The sequence below is a fragment of the Hemibagrus wyckioides genome, linkage group LG28 (assembly GCF_019097595.1).
Source record: "Hemibagrus wyckioides isolate EC202008001 linkage group LG28, SWU_Hwy_1.0, whole genome shotgun sequence".
NCBI classification, from domain to species: Eukaryota; Metazoa; Chordata; class Actinopteri; order Siluriformes; family Bagridae; genus Hemibagrus; species Hemibagrus wyckioides.
In genome coordinates, this window is record NC_080737.1 from 3,674,601 (window position 1) to 3,691,927 (window position 17,327).

General features: G+C 39.6%; 3 protein-coding genes across 4 annotated transcripts; 2 read left to right on the forward strand and 1 right to left on the reverse strand.

Moving 5' to 3' along the window:
* The first annotated feature begins 319 nt into the window (after nucleotides 1–319).
* Nucleotides 320–3,564, forward strand: crx (cone-rod homeobox). The gene is made up of 3 exons (XM_058383755.1): nucleotides 320–407; nucleotides 2,083–2,234; nucleotides 3,007–3,564. Exons 1-3 carry the CDS (start codon nucleotides 320–322, stop codon nucleotides 3,562–3,564), a joined length of 798 nt encoding a protein of 265 aa, XP_058239738.1.
* Nucleotides 3,565–9,618: 6,054 nt separating this feature from the next.
* Nucleotides 9,619–12,469, forward strand: LOC131348453 (single insulin-like growth factor-binding domain protein-2). Its single transcript, XM_058383413.1, has 2 exons — nucleotides 9,619–10,009; nucleotides 10,285–12,469. Exons 1-2 carry the CDS (start codon nucleotides 9,730–9,732, stop codon nucleotides 10,320–10,322), a joined length of 318 nt encoding a protein of 105 aa, XP_058239396.1. The 5' UTR covers nucleotides 9,619–9,729; the 3' UTR covers nucleotides 10,323–12,469.
* h3f3c (H3 histone, family 3C) lies at nucleotides 11,979–15,787 on the reverse strand. Of its 2 annotated transcripts, none has more exons than XM_058383411.1 (4): nucleotides 15,629–15,787; nucleotides 14,269–14,410; nucleotides 13,664–13,817; nucleotides 11,979–13,441 (listed from the first exon to the last, which is right to left on the reverse strand). In XM_058383411.1, the coding sequence occupies exons 2-4, from the start codon at nucleotides 14,394–14,396 to the stop codon at nucleotides 13,313–13,315; spliced, it is 411 nt and encodes a 136-aa protein (XP_058239394.1). In that variant the 5' UTR covers nucleotides 14,397–14,410; nucleotides 15,629–15,787; the 3' UTR covers nucleotides 11,979–13,312. The 2 variants fall into 2 exon arrangements, with proteins under 2 accessions (XP_058239394.1, XP_058239395.1); XM_058383412.1 differs by having other exon boundaries at nucleotides 14,269–14,407; nucleotides 15,629–15,783.
* Between the last annotated feature and the right edge of the window lie 1,540 nt (nucleotides 15,788–17,327).

A 17,327-nucleotide genomic window follows, 5' to 3' on the forward strand; every position in this document is an offset into this window, starting at 1 on the left:
CCGGAAAATGATTTGCAACGAGCTCGAGACGAGGAAGGAGAATGGGAGGAGGAGGAGGAGAGAGAGAGGGAGAAAAGGCAGAGACGGAGAGGCCAAAGAGATATAAAGAGAGAGAGAGAGAGATAGAGAGAGAGAGAGATTGATTAGTGCGCTCTTCTGATTTTAAATTGCTACATCACACTTTGAAGTCAGTCAGTAGTTGTGTGTCTGTGTGTGTGTGTCTGTGTGTTTGTGTCTGTGTGTGTGTGTGTGTGTGGATGAGAACAGAGGTTCGTTGGTTCTCCTGGTGCACTAGTGAGAGGAACTCCTGGAGGTCAGCATGATGTCCTATGTGAAGCAGCCGCAGTTCGGTTTAACGCTCCCGGCACCGGGGATGGAGCTCCTGCACACCGCCGCCTCCTTCCCCGGTCAGTATAGTAGAGTATAGTATTGTATAGTAAGGTATAGTACAGTATTATATCTTCTGTTCTGTTCCACTTTTACATGTTTTACGATGTAATTTATCCAAAACTGATTTCATCTAATTACAATATTTATTCGATTCTGCTTCTACTTTTACTTTAAAAAAAAAAAAATCACTTCTGATTTATTATTATAGGCAAACGCAACCCGTTATTATTATTATTATTATTATTATTATTATTATTATTATTATTATTATTATTATTATTATAAATAAAAATAATATTAGCATATTGTATTCTTATAGTTATCGATCGGTCACATACTTAAACTCAATATCGCATAAGATAACAGTCCTATAAATCATTTCTGCCTGGACTGATACTGTTTAATTAAAAATGAAAAAGCTCAGTGGATCGAAAAACAGAGGTAAATTGTTGTTGTACAGATTTAAATGATAAAAAACAAAATCAATTATATTTGAATGGATTCTGTTCGCGTAAAGAGTGGATTTTGTTTTTTGTTTCTTTCCAGTAAAGTTTGTCCAGTTTTAGTTTTCTCCCATGAGCCGTTCATTTTCCGCTACACCTTCTCGTTTCAAATATTTAATGGTTTGTTTTTGTTATTTCTGTTGAAAATTCGTTTCCAATCTCGTTTGTTTGTGACTTTATCTACAGAGTTCACGTAAAATCAGACGGACAATTAGGTGTTTATTTTTTAGTGAATTAGTCACTAAAAATAAACACTACTCCATAGAATAAAGCGAATGCACATAAAATTTATTTATTTATTTATTTAGAATATTTGTTTATTAAATATTATTATATAGAGGAAAAAAACCCCAGCACAAAACCCTCACATATTTCATTTTGGTTCAATTTACTTGTTTAGATGATTGACGAAATAATACTTGGTTACTTTTGCATGCACATTAATATTTGTTTATTTGTTTGTTTATGTCTTTACATTCTAACTAAATATTTTCAAAATGTTCTATTTTTTATGTATTTGTTGTTTTTTTTATGTATTTTATTTTTATTGCATATTTCCACCATATTCTTTCCTACATGTTCTATTTTATTTGATTGTATCTTGTCTTGTTTTTATTCTTTTACCTAAGTGTTAGTTGGTTCTATTTTTATACCAAGGACAGTCCTAATAAGAATGTCACTACATGTGGTACTGTGTATGATTGTCTATGTAAGTTGAATTTTGAAACATTGCTCAATATGTATATATATATATATATATATATATATATATATAGAGAGAGAGAGAGAGAGAGAGAGAGAGAGATGTTTTACTCTGTCTAACAATTTATACAGATAAATGTAGATTCTACAAGATATTTTATAAGTCTAATTTTAGCTGTTTTTTATTTATTTTCCAACAAGTTAAGTAATTACAATGTACAGTATTTTTCTGTTCTATGTCTAAGGCACTTAAAACTCTGAAAGACAAAAGGTGACATTATGTGCTTCCCTTCCAAAAACAAAGAAGCTTCAAATGAAATCTGGATAGCTTAAAAATAAAACAAACAGCATAAGTTTGTTCTCAAAGCATATCAAGTCACCAATAGCACATTTAATTTAATTCTAACAAGGACATAATCGTCCACTCTGATGATTCAGGATTGAAATAGGGATTTACGAAACCAACGCCTGTGTGTTTTGTCTCTAGCAACTCCGAGAAAGCAGCGTAGAGAGCGAACCACCTTCACGCGCACTCAGCTGGACATTTTAGAAGCGCTGTTCACGAAGACGCGCTACCCAGACATCTTCATGAGGGAGGAGGTGGCACTCAAAATCAACCTGCCTGAATCCAGAGTACAGGTGAGATCGGTATCAGGACAGGTGTGATATAGATGTGCAGGTGAAGTCTGTTTAGGTCAGGTGTAGCATAATGAGTGAGCAGACTGATGACACACTCGCACCGCAGGCTGTGGGTGAAATATAACGGAGTATAGACACAGGTACACACAGTACACTGCAAGGTGTAGGTGAGATCTACATGAGCACAGAAGGAAGGTGCAAGATGGAGATTAGACCTGATCTGATCGAGTCCTGGTGAGAATCTGCAAGGTACAGACAGATGTGACATACCTGAGTACAGCTGAGATCTATATGGATACAAGTATGACACACGCTTAAGGAAAAAAGCTCCATTTAGGTTCTTGGGGATCTGTTAAAAGAAGGATACTTCCTTAAAATCTAGAGACACTGGTGTGATCTCCCTGAAGACACTGCAAGGTTCAGGAAAAGAGAATGGGATACAGATACAGACAGGTAAAGCAAGGTACAGGTGAGGTTTTTCTGAGTAGAGGTAAAACAATGTACAGGTGTTTATAAATAAAATCATGAGATGCACCTGTGTGTGAGATACATAAGGTAGATATAGGTGATGCCTGTGAGGCCCCTTCAGGGTACACTGTTTCTTTGGTTTTAATTTTACACTGAGGTCTATATTTTCCTAAAGATGTGGTTGCACGTCCACTTTTTGTGCCTGTAATATTTAAAAATATTTACTTTGACATCACTATTTTTTTATTCTTACTTCTGCCATCTCTAAATTGTTTCTCTGGTTTCCTCTGTTTTATATGTGTAGGTCTGGTTCAAGAACCGTCGGGCCAAATGCCGTCAACAGCAACAACAGCAGACAAGTGGGCAGCCCAAGCCACGCCCTCCCAAGAAAAAGGCCACTCCTCCTCCCCCGGAGATGCCCTCTGATGCTGCCAACATCTCAGTGGCCCCACCTCCTCCTCTTCCACCTCCAACCCTAGGTTCTGCCCCCGTGTCCGTTTGGAGCCCAGCCTCTTTGTCACCTCTCCCTGACCCTCTGTGTGGTTCGGGTACCGCTTGCATGCAGCGTCCGTATGCCATGAGCTATGGTCCAGTGTCGTGCTCCTATGGCACAGGCTTCAGCACATCGCCGTACTTCGACTGTGGCCCTTACCTGTCACCTGTTACCTCTCAAGGAGCCCTCTCGCCCCTTGCTGTGTCCTCTGTAGGCACCTCGCTGAGCCAGTCGCCCTCACTCGCCTCCCAGGGCTACGGTGTCTCCGCCTCGCTCGGCTTCGACTGCCTCGACTACAAGGACCAGCAGGCCTGGAAGCTCGGCTTCAGCACCGTCGACTGCCTCGATCACAAGTTCCAGGTGTTGTAATGTCCGGGAAAGTTGGAAGGAAGGGAAGGGAAAAGGGAAAGGGAAGCCGGAACACGAAGGAAGAGGATTCAAGCTGCCATTTGCTGAGGTAGTCTTGGGGACTGATTCAAAAAGCCATCCATTGTGAAAGAGATGGCGTCTGCTTTCTGTGATTGGTTGAGCAATCGTCATGATTAAGAACTTACCTCACATACATTCACAGATTTATATCTACACCCACACACACACACACACATGTGATTGGAGAGCCGAGTCTTAGTCGAGTCTCTGCCCAGCCGTCTTTCTGTCTTTCTATTTTCTTTCTATTTGTTTGACTTTCTCTTCTAGGATGCTATATATATGATTGTGTTGTGCTTTTAGCTTGCTAATATTTATCAGCTGTTAAATTGTTAAAACATTAAGTGTAATTTTATGTAGCTGTCATTAAAACTGATTTGTTGCTACAGTGGCTCCTGTGGATCTTTTTTTGTTTTTTTTGTTTTAGACTGAAGGCATTAGCTTTAGACTTTCCAGTGATGCTATTTTACAGAATCAATGCATATAACAAATCATTTGTATTGACTAAAGTATTTTTAGTTGATTCCATAAATACTAATCGGTTTGCTAACTGTGACTGATTCAGACTTGGGTTTTGATGTCTGTAGTAACCCAAGGTGGACACAAGGGAGGCAGAAGAACAGACTGATCTAAAGATTAGACTAGACTAGGAAAAGGCAAAACAAAGTGAAAACCAGAACCAATATACACTCTGCAGGATATTTAAAGGACTTGTAACTATCCAAATGTCTGGGAATTATGGAAAGGGCTGAAGCTGCAAGGGATGTGGTAGTTTAGTGGTTAAGGTGTTGGACTACTGACTGGAAGGTTGTGAGTTTGAATTCCATGTCCACCAAGCTGTCACTGCTGAGTTGTATGAAATGAGATATTATAAGTCGCTCTGGAGAAGGGTGTCTGCCAAATGCTGTAAATGTAAATCATTTGAGTGTGTGGGTCATGTGATGCAGTTTGCATGAATGTTAGCTGGTCAAATGCCTAGAAAACCTTTAGAGGAGGTCAGACTTTTGCAGAAACTGAAAATAATCTAAAGCTTCCACTGGTTTCTTCCCTCCACCTCCCAAAAACATGCTGGTAGATGGATTGACCGGTGTCCCATTCAAGGTTCATTCCTGCTTCCTGAGATCCGTATCCCAACCAGGATGAAGCAGTTAATAAAGATGAATCAACAATTTAATTTGAATTACCTTTTTGGTCTAAATATCATGGTCAGTATTTGAAATGGCTCTCCGTAATGGGCGGTGTTCAGTTCCCAGCGTGTCTTTACACACTTTATGAACCATCAAACTAGTGTATGTTCAGAAATGATGAAATGTTCAGATTTGACGAACAGCTGGTGACAGACGGCTGTCTGGTTACCAGTTCCTCACGACTACGCGACTGTGCTCGTGTGTGTATGGGGGTGGTTTATTTTAGGCAATGACCCAGAGAATACCTCAATCTCCTTACCATCAAACTGACACGAGCCTAAAGCAATTAGCGAGGATTAGCAAAGACCCCTCAACCCCATCGCCTTCTGTTCTTCTAACATTTATTCTTTCTCTACTTCAACATTCTTCTGAAATTTTTGCGCTCTAAACGCTGATTTCTGGGGAAGAGAAGAATAGAATGTGAGTGGAGTCGGATGGGGGTAAAACAAACAGGAGTCACAAAGCAGATTTTTAGAAAGCAGGAATTGATCCTTTCTCTTCTGGTAGATCATTATAGCTAGCAATGAAATGGCAAAAGACATAAAAATAGTATTTAACAGATAGGGAATAAGTAAGAGTAGAAGTAGTAAGGAAGTACACAAATGAAGTTTAGAGCCATTGTGGACTAATTACATTTATAACCTCTCTACTGCAGACCATATAATTTCTCATAGATTGACGAATATACACCGATCAGCCATAACATTATAACCACCTGCCTAATATTGTGCCAAAACAGCCCTGACCGGTCAAGGCATGGACTCCACTAGATCCCTGAAGGTGTGCTGTGGTATCTGGCATCAGGATGTTAGCAGCAGATCCTTTATGTCCTGTAAACTGTGAGGTGCGCTCTCCATGGATCGGACTTGTTTGTCCAGAACATCCCAAAGATGCTGGATTGGACTGAGATCTGGGGAATTTGGAATTAAAGTCAACACCTCAAACTGTGGTCAGTGGTCATAATGTTATGGCTGATCGCATTAGCTGGAATTTTGCTAGTAATCTAATTATTAGGTTTGTTAATCAATTTTTTAATTAATTATTTTATTTATTTATTTTTATTTATTTTTTTTTACAGCTGGTTAGAATTACATAGCTAGAATTATGCTAATCTTGTGCTCACCTGTTTATCATGCAGAGCAGATAGCTGCAGTTTGCCAGCTAGCTAACTAGGATGGCTGTATAGGGACCTAGCTAATGTGTCAAGGTCCACAATGTTTACACTTTTAACCCCAATCTTTACTGTTGTCCTTACTTCTTGTATTCTAAGATCTGCAAGAAGGCAATATCTCCAAAGTGGGGGAATGGATTAAGGAATTTCCTAAACATTCCTCTTTTCTCCCCACCATTTGTTTGTCATTTTTGGAGTTCATCTTTCCTTACATTTGTCAGAAATGGACTGACGAGACTCGTCACTCTCAGATATAGGGTATACTTTGCTCCATTACTTAAGCATTCTGTTTCTGATTGGTCAGGAGAGCCTTTACCATCAAGGAAACCTTATAATGGGGGGCTTACAAATTCACCAATATTTCCATTTAAGTCAACAACTTCCTATTTGGCCAGTTCTTCTTTCCCTGTTCTCTTCATCTCATTTATTACTCCTACCATGCATTTGATCACTAATATGTTCCCCCAATCCATTTTGGAAAAAAAATGACCTGCAGCACACGGAGAAACTCCACCCATGTCCTCTATCTTTTTTTTCCATTCCTCCATCCCCCTCATCCTGCAGGAGAGTTTTCTAATCCTGTTCTGACCTGAATAAAGCCATGCAATGTGACTAGGGCTGGTATGCAGATATGATGTGTTTAACGATCAGGTTTAAAAATATTTCGAATTCATCCCAGAGGATGACGAAGCCGTTATAAAAGGAACAGCAGCAAGTTTAAGCCTAGCTGTAAAGCTCTCGACCAGAGCGTCTGTTCAAATACATGTACCTGTTGTGTTTAGAAGGTGGGGAAAGGAAAAAGAAATATAATAAACAGACTTTGCAGATCCTGGTGGAAATAAAACTACAAATTATCCCCATGTAAAGTCTTTCCCATTTGGAAAAAGCCTTGGGAAGGATCTCTGGTCAAAAGGTTTGATCTTTGCATCAACAGTTTTATCTCAAATATGTGGATAACCATCATATCACTGAATGTGCCATGCTTACTAACTTTTTAACTTGTAGATTGCTACTGAATTAACAGATCTTTGTTCCTTAACAAAACTAGAATGTCTGAACATACATAAAAAATCCCTACTATATCTTGCTCTGGCCACCGTGTATAGACCCCTAGGGGCCCTGCACTGATTTTCATAATGAGTTTGCATATTAGACAGCAACTTGTCCTTTGAAAATCATATTTCCAATATCACAAAAACAGCCTTCTTCCATCTTAGAAATATTGCCAAGCTTAGGAACATTTTATCTGTATCTGATGCAGAAAAACTAGTTCACGCATTCCTGACCTCCAGACTGGACTACTGTAATGCATTACTAGGTGGTTGTCCTGCATCTTCAATAAACAAGCTACAGTTAGTCCAGAATGCAGCCGCCAGAGTTCTTACCAGATCAAGAAAATTTGATCATATAACCCCAATATTATCATCCCTGCACTGGCTACCTGTTAAACTTAGAATTGACTATAAATTAGCACTACTTACGTTCAAGGCTCTAATTGGTTTAGCTCCCACGTATCTAGCCAGTCTTCTAACACGCTACAATCCACCACGCTCTTTAAGATCACAAAACCCCAGACTTCTGGTAGTTCCCAGAATATTAAAGTCCACAAAAGGGGGTAGAGCGTTTTCGTATTTAGCTCCTAAACTTTGGAAGTCTTCCTGACAGTGTTCGGGGCTCAGACACAGTCTCCCAGTTTAAATGTAGACTAAAGACTTATCTCTTTAGCCTGGCATACATCTAACACTTCCCATAACCTTGTGCTCCAGTACATCTGATTAAATGCACATTATCATCTAGTGCTGCTAATATTATGAACATAATGTACATAATGTACATAATATTCTACACATGCTGTATCTGCATCACACAATTATCACCCAAATGAGGATGGGTTCCCTTTTGAGTCTGGTTCCTCTCAAGGTTTCTTCCTCGTACCATCTAAGGGAGTTTTTCCTTGCCACAGTCGCCTCAGTCACCTCAGGCTTGCTCACTTGGGATAACGTCTAGGACTGTTTATCTGTTTATATGTTTGTTGTTTTCTTATGTTGTTTCTCATGTAAAGCTGCTTTGAGACAATGCTCTTTGTTAAAAGTGCTATACAAATAAAATTGAATTGAATTGAAGTTTCTCCAGAAGAAACCAGCTAGTTCACATTCTTACTGAGAAGTTACCTGCAATGAACACACTAGCTAGTTCTGTCTATGTCCTCAGTGCTAGGTCTTACCCACAAATAACTTAGTTGTTAGCATCAAGAGCTGTGACAATTTCTGTGAGAAACCTATATGTCTGGTCATTGTGAGCAAGCATGAGGTAGCCACCGACAGGACGTCAAGCCTTGAGAATCTTCTAGATTTACGCCGTTTGAACGTGTTCGTTTAGCCAAACATCACTCCCTGTCTTTCGGCGCTAATCCGTAGTAATTGGAGAGCATTTTAGCTAAAGTCAATCTGATTCCTAAATAAAATTCCTGACAGAACCTTCAGTCAGGTCCAAGCGCGAGGTTACTTGCGTCTTGAGCTTTATATAGACATTACTATGTTTATGAAACAAAAACTCTTCACGACAATCTACCAACAAAAACATAAATATTTATTTAATAAAATATAATTCGATTATATACAAAAAAATAACAGATTATAAGAAAAGAAATTAGCAGACGAGACGGTAGAAGTAAGTTGAGGGAGCGTTTAAAAGCTCGGCCTAATGAGAAACAAGTCCAAGTAATGCCCTCTGGTGGACAGCGTCGGTACTGCCGGGTACGCCATTTTCTAGCTCTTGCTAATTCACTCTTGATTAATGTTGACGTCTCTTTCAGCTTTTGAGTATATTAAGGACATACATTCGCTGGACATTTTATTAGGAACACTTGCCCAAATATTCACGTCGAACCTCACAATGGAGAAAATCACCGTCAGCATGGCAGTTGGTGGTGGAAGGGATGGTTTTAAGTAGTTCAGAAACTAGATCTGCTGATCTGCTGGGATTTTCACACACATTTTGTATGTATATCTAAATACAGTATTTTACACATAACACTGTGTGAAATCTGCCTACAGTTCAGGCTGCTGGTGTTGGAGGTGTAATGGTGTGGAGAACTGGGGTTTTCTGGGAACACCAGGCCACTTAATATATGTATTGTCTTCTCTTAATATTTCATTCGATGATGTGATAAACGTGATTAAACATAATTGTGTTGACAAACGTGTGCGCTTATTTATTCACTGCATAATTCCTAGGTTTAGACTCTTTCTAGCTTTTTAAAAGCGAATGGAAAAACACGAGTAGTAACATCAGGCTCAAACTTGCTCCTGGAATTTCAAAACATGGCCCGGAGTCTTTAATGTGAAGTATGAATATGACCCTGAACGAGCTCACACGAGAGAAAAATAACCCTCTACCACAGGTAACTGAGGGAATCTGAACAATAAACACGGTTTTTATACAAACCTTACAGCAGAAATAATGATCTTGTGACTCATGTGAACATGCTCCAGCAGTGTTAGAGGGTGTGTCAGTGGAGTATTTCTTCACAATCCTTTGGGCTGCACTCCTGCTCTGACATGTCTGAACTTATCATTCTCTGAACTTCATCATTCTTCAGCTCTTCAAGAAATCCTTCCTGAGGGTAAAATGGGCAGGCACAGATCTCACCAGTTAAAGGATCAGTATTTTTCAGGGTTGAAAGGCCGGGAGCTGAGATTCAACACCGAAAGTGTGAACTAGTTTAGTTTTCTCATTTCCCGTACCACAATGTATCTGAAGTGTCTGCTGGTTTGTCAGCTGCTGGCCATCCTGCTGGTGAAGGACAGCCAGGCGATGTCCTGCATCCCCTGCTACATGAGGAAATGCTCAGAAGACCTCACCTGCCCTGGAGGGAAGGTGTTGGATGCGTGCGGCTGCTGCATGAACTGCGCCAGGGTGAAGGACGAGCCTTGCGCTGGCCCCTACAACTACCTCGGCTTCTGTGACACGGACCTCGAGTGTGTGAAGGAAAAACCGGTCACGTTCAACAGCATGGGAGTGTGTAAAGGTACTCACACACACACACACATGTGTTTAACTAATGTGGGCTCAGAACTAGTTGGTCTTCTCATAAAACTCAGAACATTGCACTCATGTTACCATTTGGCTCCTCTTTGTTTTTTTAGGAACCATTGAGAACATTCTTATTAGCCAATATGTTGAAACAATGAAACCTTGCTGGAAAACCAAATTGGAATTACCAGAACTTTCTGGAAATTGCTAGCCTGGTAGTTGGCTTATCGTGAAATACCTCATCACTCACTCAGATGTTTACGTTTTCAGAAACGTTTATCGCGAAGCTGAAGCAACTGAGGAAATGAGCTGGAGGATGTGAGCGAGGGACATCCGAGAGGTGGACGGAGACCATCGACATCAACGATTCAGCTAGTCGGACCGTTGAGGATGACTATATAAATAAGCAAACGTTATCATAAACAGTCCTGCATTGTTATGACATCACTACAGTAACACTGTTTTTCATTATAACCTAAGATTACTCTCCTCTGACCTTCAGAGTCCTCTGTATCCCGGTGACACTGGGTTTCTCTGACTTTTGTATGTCTCTGTCATTTTTAATACAATTATTTTTGTATTAATTCAAGTGTGCCTATTTATTTTCTACATTTCTTTGTTGCAAGGATCCTCACAAGAACACCAGGGAGTGGACACTAGATAAAGATCTCAGTGGAAATGAAAGGTTTGGACAACCTAAAGTGTATTGCACGTGTCTCTGAAGGTATACAGTGAGGTTGTATGTTGTTTTGACTAATAAAGAACGGAGGGAAAAGGGGAGGGTCTTTATAAGAGCAAGATGTAGAAATGTCCTAAAGGATCTGGATTTTGGATTCAAGCAATTTGTGCATGAAAGGGTTAAAGGAGCAGGATTGGGAAACCCAGCTCTTTGGCTTGGAGTTGAGTTGAGGGAGTCTTGGTCTTTTTCTGTGAAATACTGAAAAACATCATTGGGTTTTGGAGTAAAGCTGGATAAAATAGTGACTCTGCTTGGACTTTTTTTGATCTGCGACCCAAAATCATCTAAAAAGCAGCAGATCTTTTTTTTATTTATCAGAAAATGTTCATTGCACATGCTTTTTGATCATTTTATGATAATTCCTAAATATTACACAACATTATATTAGTATTACTGACTGTTAGATAACGATCGAGGAAGTGGTCACGTGATGAACGAACGAACGACTCGTGCCCGAAGACTCGGGAGATGAACTAATCGTGTATCCCGGACAGAACCTATAGGATGTCGCGCATGCGCGGTCAATACAAAATGAGTCGACTCGTTGTTCCCGAGTCATATTAAGGATTCGTTCCACGTGAACGACACATCACTAAACGAGCGGAACAGCGCCAAGCAAACGACCTCGTGTGAGACTGTACATTATTCAGTGAGACTTTTTTGAGAGGGGAATATATTCAAAATAATTTCGTGACATCCGAAATCCATTCATCATTTCTGTTTTCCGCCACAGACTGCAAAGCCGAAGCCTATGAGGCGGTCCCGTTGCCCCGTACAGAACCTATAGGATGTCGCGCATGCGCGGTCAATACAAAATCAACGACTCGCTCTCCAGGAGTCGACTCGCTGCTCCCGAGTCATATTAAGGATTCGTTCGAAATGAATCGGGGATCAGAAACGACAGAGAGCAAACAGAGATATATTTGCTTATTATTACACTTTATTTTGTGTTCTACAAACTGAAAAGCTTTCATTCTAAGCCTAGTTGAGTTGTTAACAGGTTACTTGCTAACTAGTTAGTTAACTAGTTCTCCTCACAGGACATCCACGACTATGTTACTATCTGCAGTTATAGTATTTTCTCTAAAGTTGCTAATATAACATTAAAAATGTACATTTTTTTGGCTGTTGAATTCAACTTTAAATATCTTTGACATGCTATCTTCTTGTCACCTTCATACAAGATCATTAAAATGACTGAGACAGAACACACACACACCAGACATTGTGTAACATCTATTTATTACCACCATAGTATGAGAAATTTGGAAAATACAAAGATCAGCTCATTTAAATTTCTGAATAAGAAAAATAAAACAGGAACATGAGGGTATACGTGTGTATCACGAGAGAGAGAGAGAGAGAGAGAGAGAGAGAGAATCTACACGAAGAGAGCAAAACACTCCGAAAACTAAACGTGACGATTTTTTATTTTTATTTATTTTTTGCTTGCTACAATTCTTTTGACAAACGCCGATCTGTGGAGGAAGGGAAAGAGGGGAAAAAAAAAAACGGGGACGACAAAAAAAGGGGAAAGAGTGAAATCGAGACTGCGGAGAACAGTGAGAGTGAATGAGAGGCTGGTTTAGAGCGCCCCCCTGTGGCTGCCTGAAAGTTAGAACAGGAGGAGCAGGATCGGCAATCAACATGGAAAATAAGAATAATAATAAGAATAATAATAGTACAAATAAAAATAATAATTATACGAAAAAAAAACACGAAAAGAGAATTCTTCGTTCAAATTTTTTGTAGTTTTGCTTTTTTTTTTTTTCCTTTGTCCCATAACAGTGGTAAAACAATTCATGACTATGCATCATAGAAAAAAAAAGAAAAAAAGGAAAAACACCATCAACAATAATAGTAATCATCAATATTATAAGTAACAACTTTATAACCAATAGGATGCTGGTTTGCAGTTGAATACGATTTCTGCTTTGCTGATCCTACACACGCACAAACACACACACAAGTTTGGGCTGGGGGGCAGGGGCAGACATGTGGGTTTGATAAAAGGGCAACAGGGTGGATAGAGGGTTTCTGAGGTGTGTAAGTATTCAGATGTATGTGAGGACAGGTAAGGGAAGATGTTTCTAAGGTGTCTGGGGGCGGATATGTTAAAAAAAAAAAAGGGGGGGGGGTGTAAGTGAAGGTGGTCTGGGGCAGTTTTAGTAGCACCCTGCTGTGGAAGTTGCTGCTCCCCTTAAGCAGACTAACCCCAGATCCCACCTTCCCTCATGCTGTGTGTGTGTGTGTTCAAACCCCAAGCTGGGCAAGGGTGGACCTCGTTTACGCTCCGACTCTTATACGTGTGTGTGTGTGTGTGTGTGTGTGTGTGTGAGTGATCAGAAGCGTCTGTTACATGCACATACAGGTACCCTACGCGTCAGTGAGACAGCACTATTAGACTGAAACACATAGGCCTCCCCGTCGCAGATATTCTAAACTCTACCAAGAAAGAAGGGGAGAGACGAGTGGAGAGAGAGAGAGAGAGACAGAGAGACAAAGAGACAGCGCGAGAGAGAGTGACAGAAAGGATGGAAGGAACAGGACGATGAGTGTCTAGGCACGCTCTCCGCGGATACGGCGTGCCAGCTGGATGTCTTTGGGCATGATGGTGACGCGCTTGGCATGGATGGCACACAAGTTGGTGTCCTCGAAGAGACCCACCAGGTAGGCCTCGCTGGCCTCCTGCATTAACACACACACACACATATATATGGATCAGAACACAATATGTGGCAGTATGTGTAAAATTGTTATATTTATTCTGTTAATAAAAATCGGTATAGCAAATTACATAAAGGGGCGGTCAGTGATCTTATTGAACATTCCGTCCCTTCAGCCTTCTCTCTAAATGTCTTTTACATTATTTCAGTACAAGGATGCTCTCTCACACACACACACACACACCTGCAGGGCTCCGATGGCAGCACTCTGGAAGCGCAGATCCGTTTTGAAGTCCTGAGCGATCTCTCTCACCAGACGCTGGAAGGGCAGCTTACGGATCAGGAGCTCGGTGGACTTCTGGTACCGACGGATCTCACGCAGAGCCACTGTGCCGGGCCTGGACACAGATCATAACGTTTACATTTAAATACCCACTCGACTACAGCCGAGATGTGTCCTTGAATCAGGTGACCAAAAAAGGCAGCTGAGGCACCTGGTATTAAATACCTAAAAGGTATTAAAGCAAAAGTGGTTAGTGTGTGCTGATGAAAAATCTATCTGGTACGATCGAACACAATCAGAAACCACTGATCCATATCAGCGCAAAAAGTGCTCTGTGCAGCATTCGTTCTACCTCAGTAAAGCCCTACGCTCAGCAAATAGCCGCTGTTATTTACTTCAGCTGTGGTTGGTGTTAGTTTGCTTCAGGTCAGGACACATTTATGACGAGTGCCCAATTGTGAATTTAAGTGGCATAACTCTAAGTGACATTTGCAACTGGTAAAACGATGCACTGTAGATGTACGGAGATCGACGAGTTCAAGTTCCGGGTGAAGTCGGTGCATCACCTGTAGCGGTGAGGTTTCTTCACTCCTCCAGTAGAGGGAGCACTCTTACGGGCCGCTTTGGTGGCCAGCTGCTTACGAGGAGCTTTGCCTCCTGTAGATTTGCGGGCGGTTTGCTTGGTACGGGCCATGCTTCCTCAATCTGCTGCAAAGGGAAGAAAAAGAACAGAGCGTCGATACGGATCAGAAGTGATTTTATAGTGAACAGAATTTCTGGAACAGTGATTTTATATAGAACATTTCTGGTCTTGTAGATCACTAGATAACTTACAAGCAACAGTACTGAGTCTCAAGAGTAGAAATAGAATAGTAAACACTTAACATGAATAAATATACTTTATCATACCATATTAATTTACAGTTGTGTTATATATTAATTATATTATATATATATATATATATATAATCCTAAAATAAATAATAATTGTAAGTGTTTTAATAAAAAAAAAAAAATGTTTTAGAAAATTATCCAACACTGAAAAACAAACATATAAATAAACAAATAAGTAAAATTGCTAGTAATATACAATGACTAGTAACATTTTGTATATATATTTTTTTTTAAAGTTTATTTTTATTTTAATAATTTTATTAACAATGATGACTTCCAGGAAGTCCATGCAAACTTGTTTAATTCAATTTAAAATAATAAATAATATAAAATAAATAAAAGAAACGCACGTGCGCCTGACTGCTCTTTCTACTATTTCAGCCAACTTCCTCTCGCACGCGCAAGAAGGAGGAAAAAAAAACAAAAGCAACAAACAAAAACCAACCATTCAGCGCGGATCGAAAGCACCGGTGGGCCAATCACAAGAGCCGTGCACGAAATCGACGGACACCGAACCAATGAAATATCAGAAACGCCCGGCTCCAGCCAATCAGAGGCCGCGCTGGCTGGTTGCGGGGGCAGCTCTGCTTCTTTTGCCCCCGCCCACTACCGCAAGATTATGGCCGCGATTCGAATAGCAACTGTGAGTGAAAAGCCCGTATCGAAGACAAGACAAGCGCGTAAACTTTGACAGAAAATTCAAAATCCGCCACGAGAACCGGCTCAAATGTTCCACAACTACCGACTAGACACCCTCGGGCAACGAGATGGCCGGTTAAAAGGGATTTTCCGTGGCGAATTCGAGGCGAATAAGCGAAGTAAAAAACGCACATTAAAAAGTGGGACGGATTTTCTTCCCTCCGACGACACGGAAAAGGAGAGCCTGTTTTTCTCTCAGCGCTTTTCTCCTTTTCAGACGACGCAAACCCGACGGTTTTTTTCGCGCAAAATAAAAATAATTCCACCCGAAAGTTGAACAAAGCTGTGAAAAAGTGTCTTAGGCGAAATTTGGTGCGCAGCCCGGCCACTTACCTGCAACGAACGTGTTTAATTTGGCGCAGTGAAATATGTGCAAGAGCTTTGCCTGGCACTGTCAGTATTTACTATCACACACACAATGGGAACCGAGCGGCCAGCAGCAAAATGGCCGCCACGTCAATCACTCCTCTCTCTCCCAGAATGCACCTCAATTAATTGGAAACTCCGAACGTTTCCAAAAAAAAAAAAAACAGTTAATGTTTTACAATAAAGAATCTCACACATGTACACCTATTTTTTCCCTTTTAACGCCACATAAACCACGTTTGTTACGTTTATTGTCACTTTCCAGCTGTTTAAAAAGCTGTTCATTTTTGTCCGTTTAGCATTCTGTGAAGTAATGCTAATCTTTTTTTCATTATTATTTTTTTTCACTTCGTCTACTATCAATGTCTGAAATATAAAATGAGTACGGAGTCATTTTTACCTAATAAATAGCAATTTCTTTCTGAAGTTATGGAGTTTTGTTTTTAAAGCTACGTTAAACTCTATAGAGACGCTAGTAAAAAGTGCTGCTTAACAGTTTATTTCAAATAATAATAATAATCTGTTTATTCAAACGCTTTGATAAATCTCTACACAATAAAACTGCACGTTGATAAGGGGAGGAAAACATTTTGGTGTTTGCTAAACTGGAAGCTAATCAACGATGGTATTCTGATAACATCCCATCCTGAAGTGTTTTTATTCCTTTTACGCTACAGAAATCTGACGCCAATCGAATTTTTTACCCATTAAACAATAACGGCTTAGGTTTCTATCCACTTTCGGTTACAGTTAATGTGGAACGTCCTTTCAACAAGCTCTTTTTATCACATACATTATAGCAGCTATAAACGGTCGTTTCCTCACAAACGCACAAAAAAGCTTGTTGTGGTAATAGGAAAGCAACGAAGCCGCATAAACTCTTTTCTGAAGACTTTTCTATGTTTAAAAATGTAAATTACAGCTTTACCCTCTCTGAAACTGGAGACTCCTTCCATAAAATATTATTAAATCTATTTTCTTCCCACAGAAAGGTTGTCATTGTTTTACTTTTGTCCTTTTTTGTCTGCTATGTGACATGTCAATTTATTTTACTAACAAAAATTTGGTGCCAAGATGATGGAACACTTTACCACTTAATTAAAACAATTAAAACCTTTTAAAAAAAGGTTTGCAAACCTGAAGTTGATTTTTTTTTTTTTTTATCAGAGCATGTTCCATTCGTGTTTCATTCTTTTCCTTTTATTTATTAATTTTAATATTAAACTTTGTACGCCTAGTTACAGTACCTATGCAACATTTCGCAGTTTTATTAGAATTTACACACTATTGCCAATTAAATATTAACAAAAAAGTCTAATTAAAAAAAAGGTGTTTATTTAAATGCGTGAATGTTCATTTTTAAGGATTTCTTTGTTATTCAGTCTCAGATTACTCCAAGATCTGCACTTTCACTGTTAGATCTTAAAAAAGCCTCACGTTTATCAGTTCACTCACAGCTTACAGTTTTTCCTGAGATTTTCAGATGCTAGAGGATTTATGAAGACATTTTTTTTTCAAAAAAAGTTCATACAAAAATGACAACGTTTTCTATTTTGTATAGAGTACATATAGTGAAAGAAATCCCAAAGAACTCAAGATTAGCACATTAACTGAAAAATAAATATAAAGAATCTCCTTATATCATGAACATAAAAATTAGGCTAAA

Coding starts and splice junctions, on each gene's coding strand:
- h3f3c (XM_058383411.1), bottom strand. CDS start 14,396: ATGGCCCGTACCAAGCAAACCGCCCGCAAATCTACAGGAGGCAAAGCT. Junction 13,818..14,268: donor AAGAAACCTCACCGCTACAG/GTGATGCACCGA, acceptor ATCTGTGTCCAG/GCCCGGCACAGTGGCTCTGC. Junction 13,442..13,663: donor CTGCCATCGGAGCCCTGCAG/GTGTGTGTGTGT, acceptor GTGTTAATGCAG/GAGGCCAGCGAGGCCTACCT.
- LOC131348453 (XM_058383413.1), top strand. CDS start 9,730: ATGTATCTGAAGTGTCTGCTGGTTTGTCAGCTGCTGGCCATCCTGCTG. Junction 10,010..10,284: donor CAGCATGGGAGTGTGTAAAG/GTACTCACACAC, acceptor TTACGTTTTCAG/AAACGTTTATCGCGAAGCTG.
- crx (XM_058383755.1), top strand. CDS start 320: ATGATGTCCTATGTGAAGCAGCCGCAGTTCGGTTTAACGCTCCCGGCA. Junction 408..2,082: donor CACCGCCGCCTCCTTCCCCG/GTCAGTATAGTA, acceptor TTTTGTCTCTAG/CAACTCCGAGAAAGCAGCGT. Junction 2,235..3,006: donor TGCCTGAATCCAGAGTACAG/GTGAGATCGGTA, acceptor TTATATGTGTAG/GTCTGGTTCAAGAACCGTCG.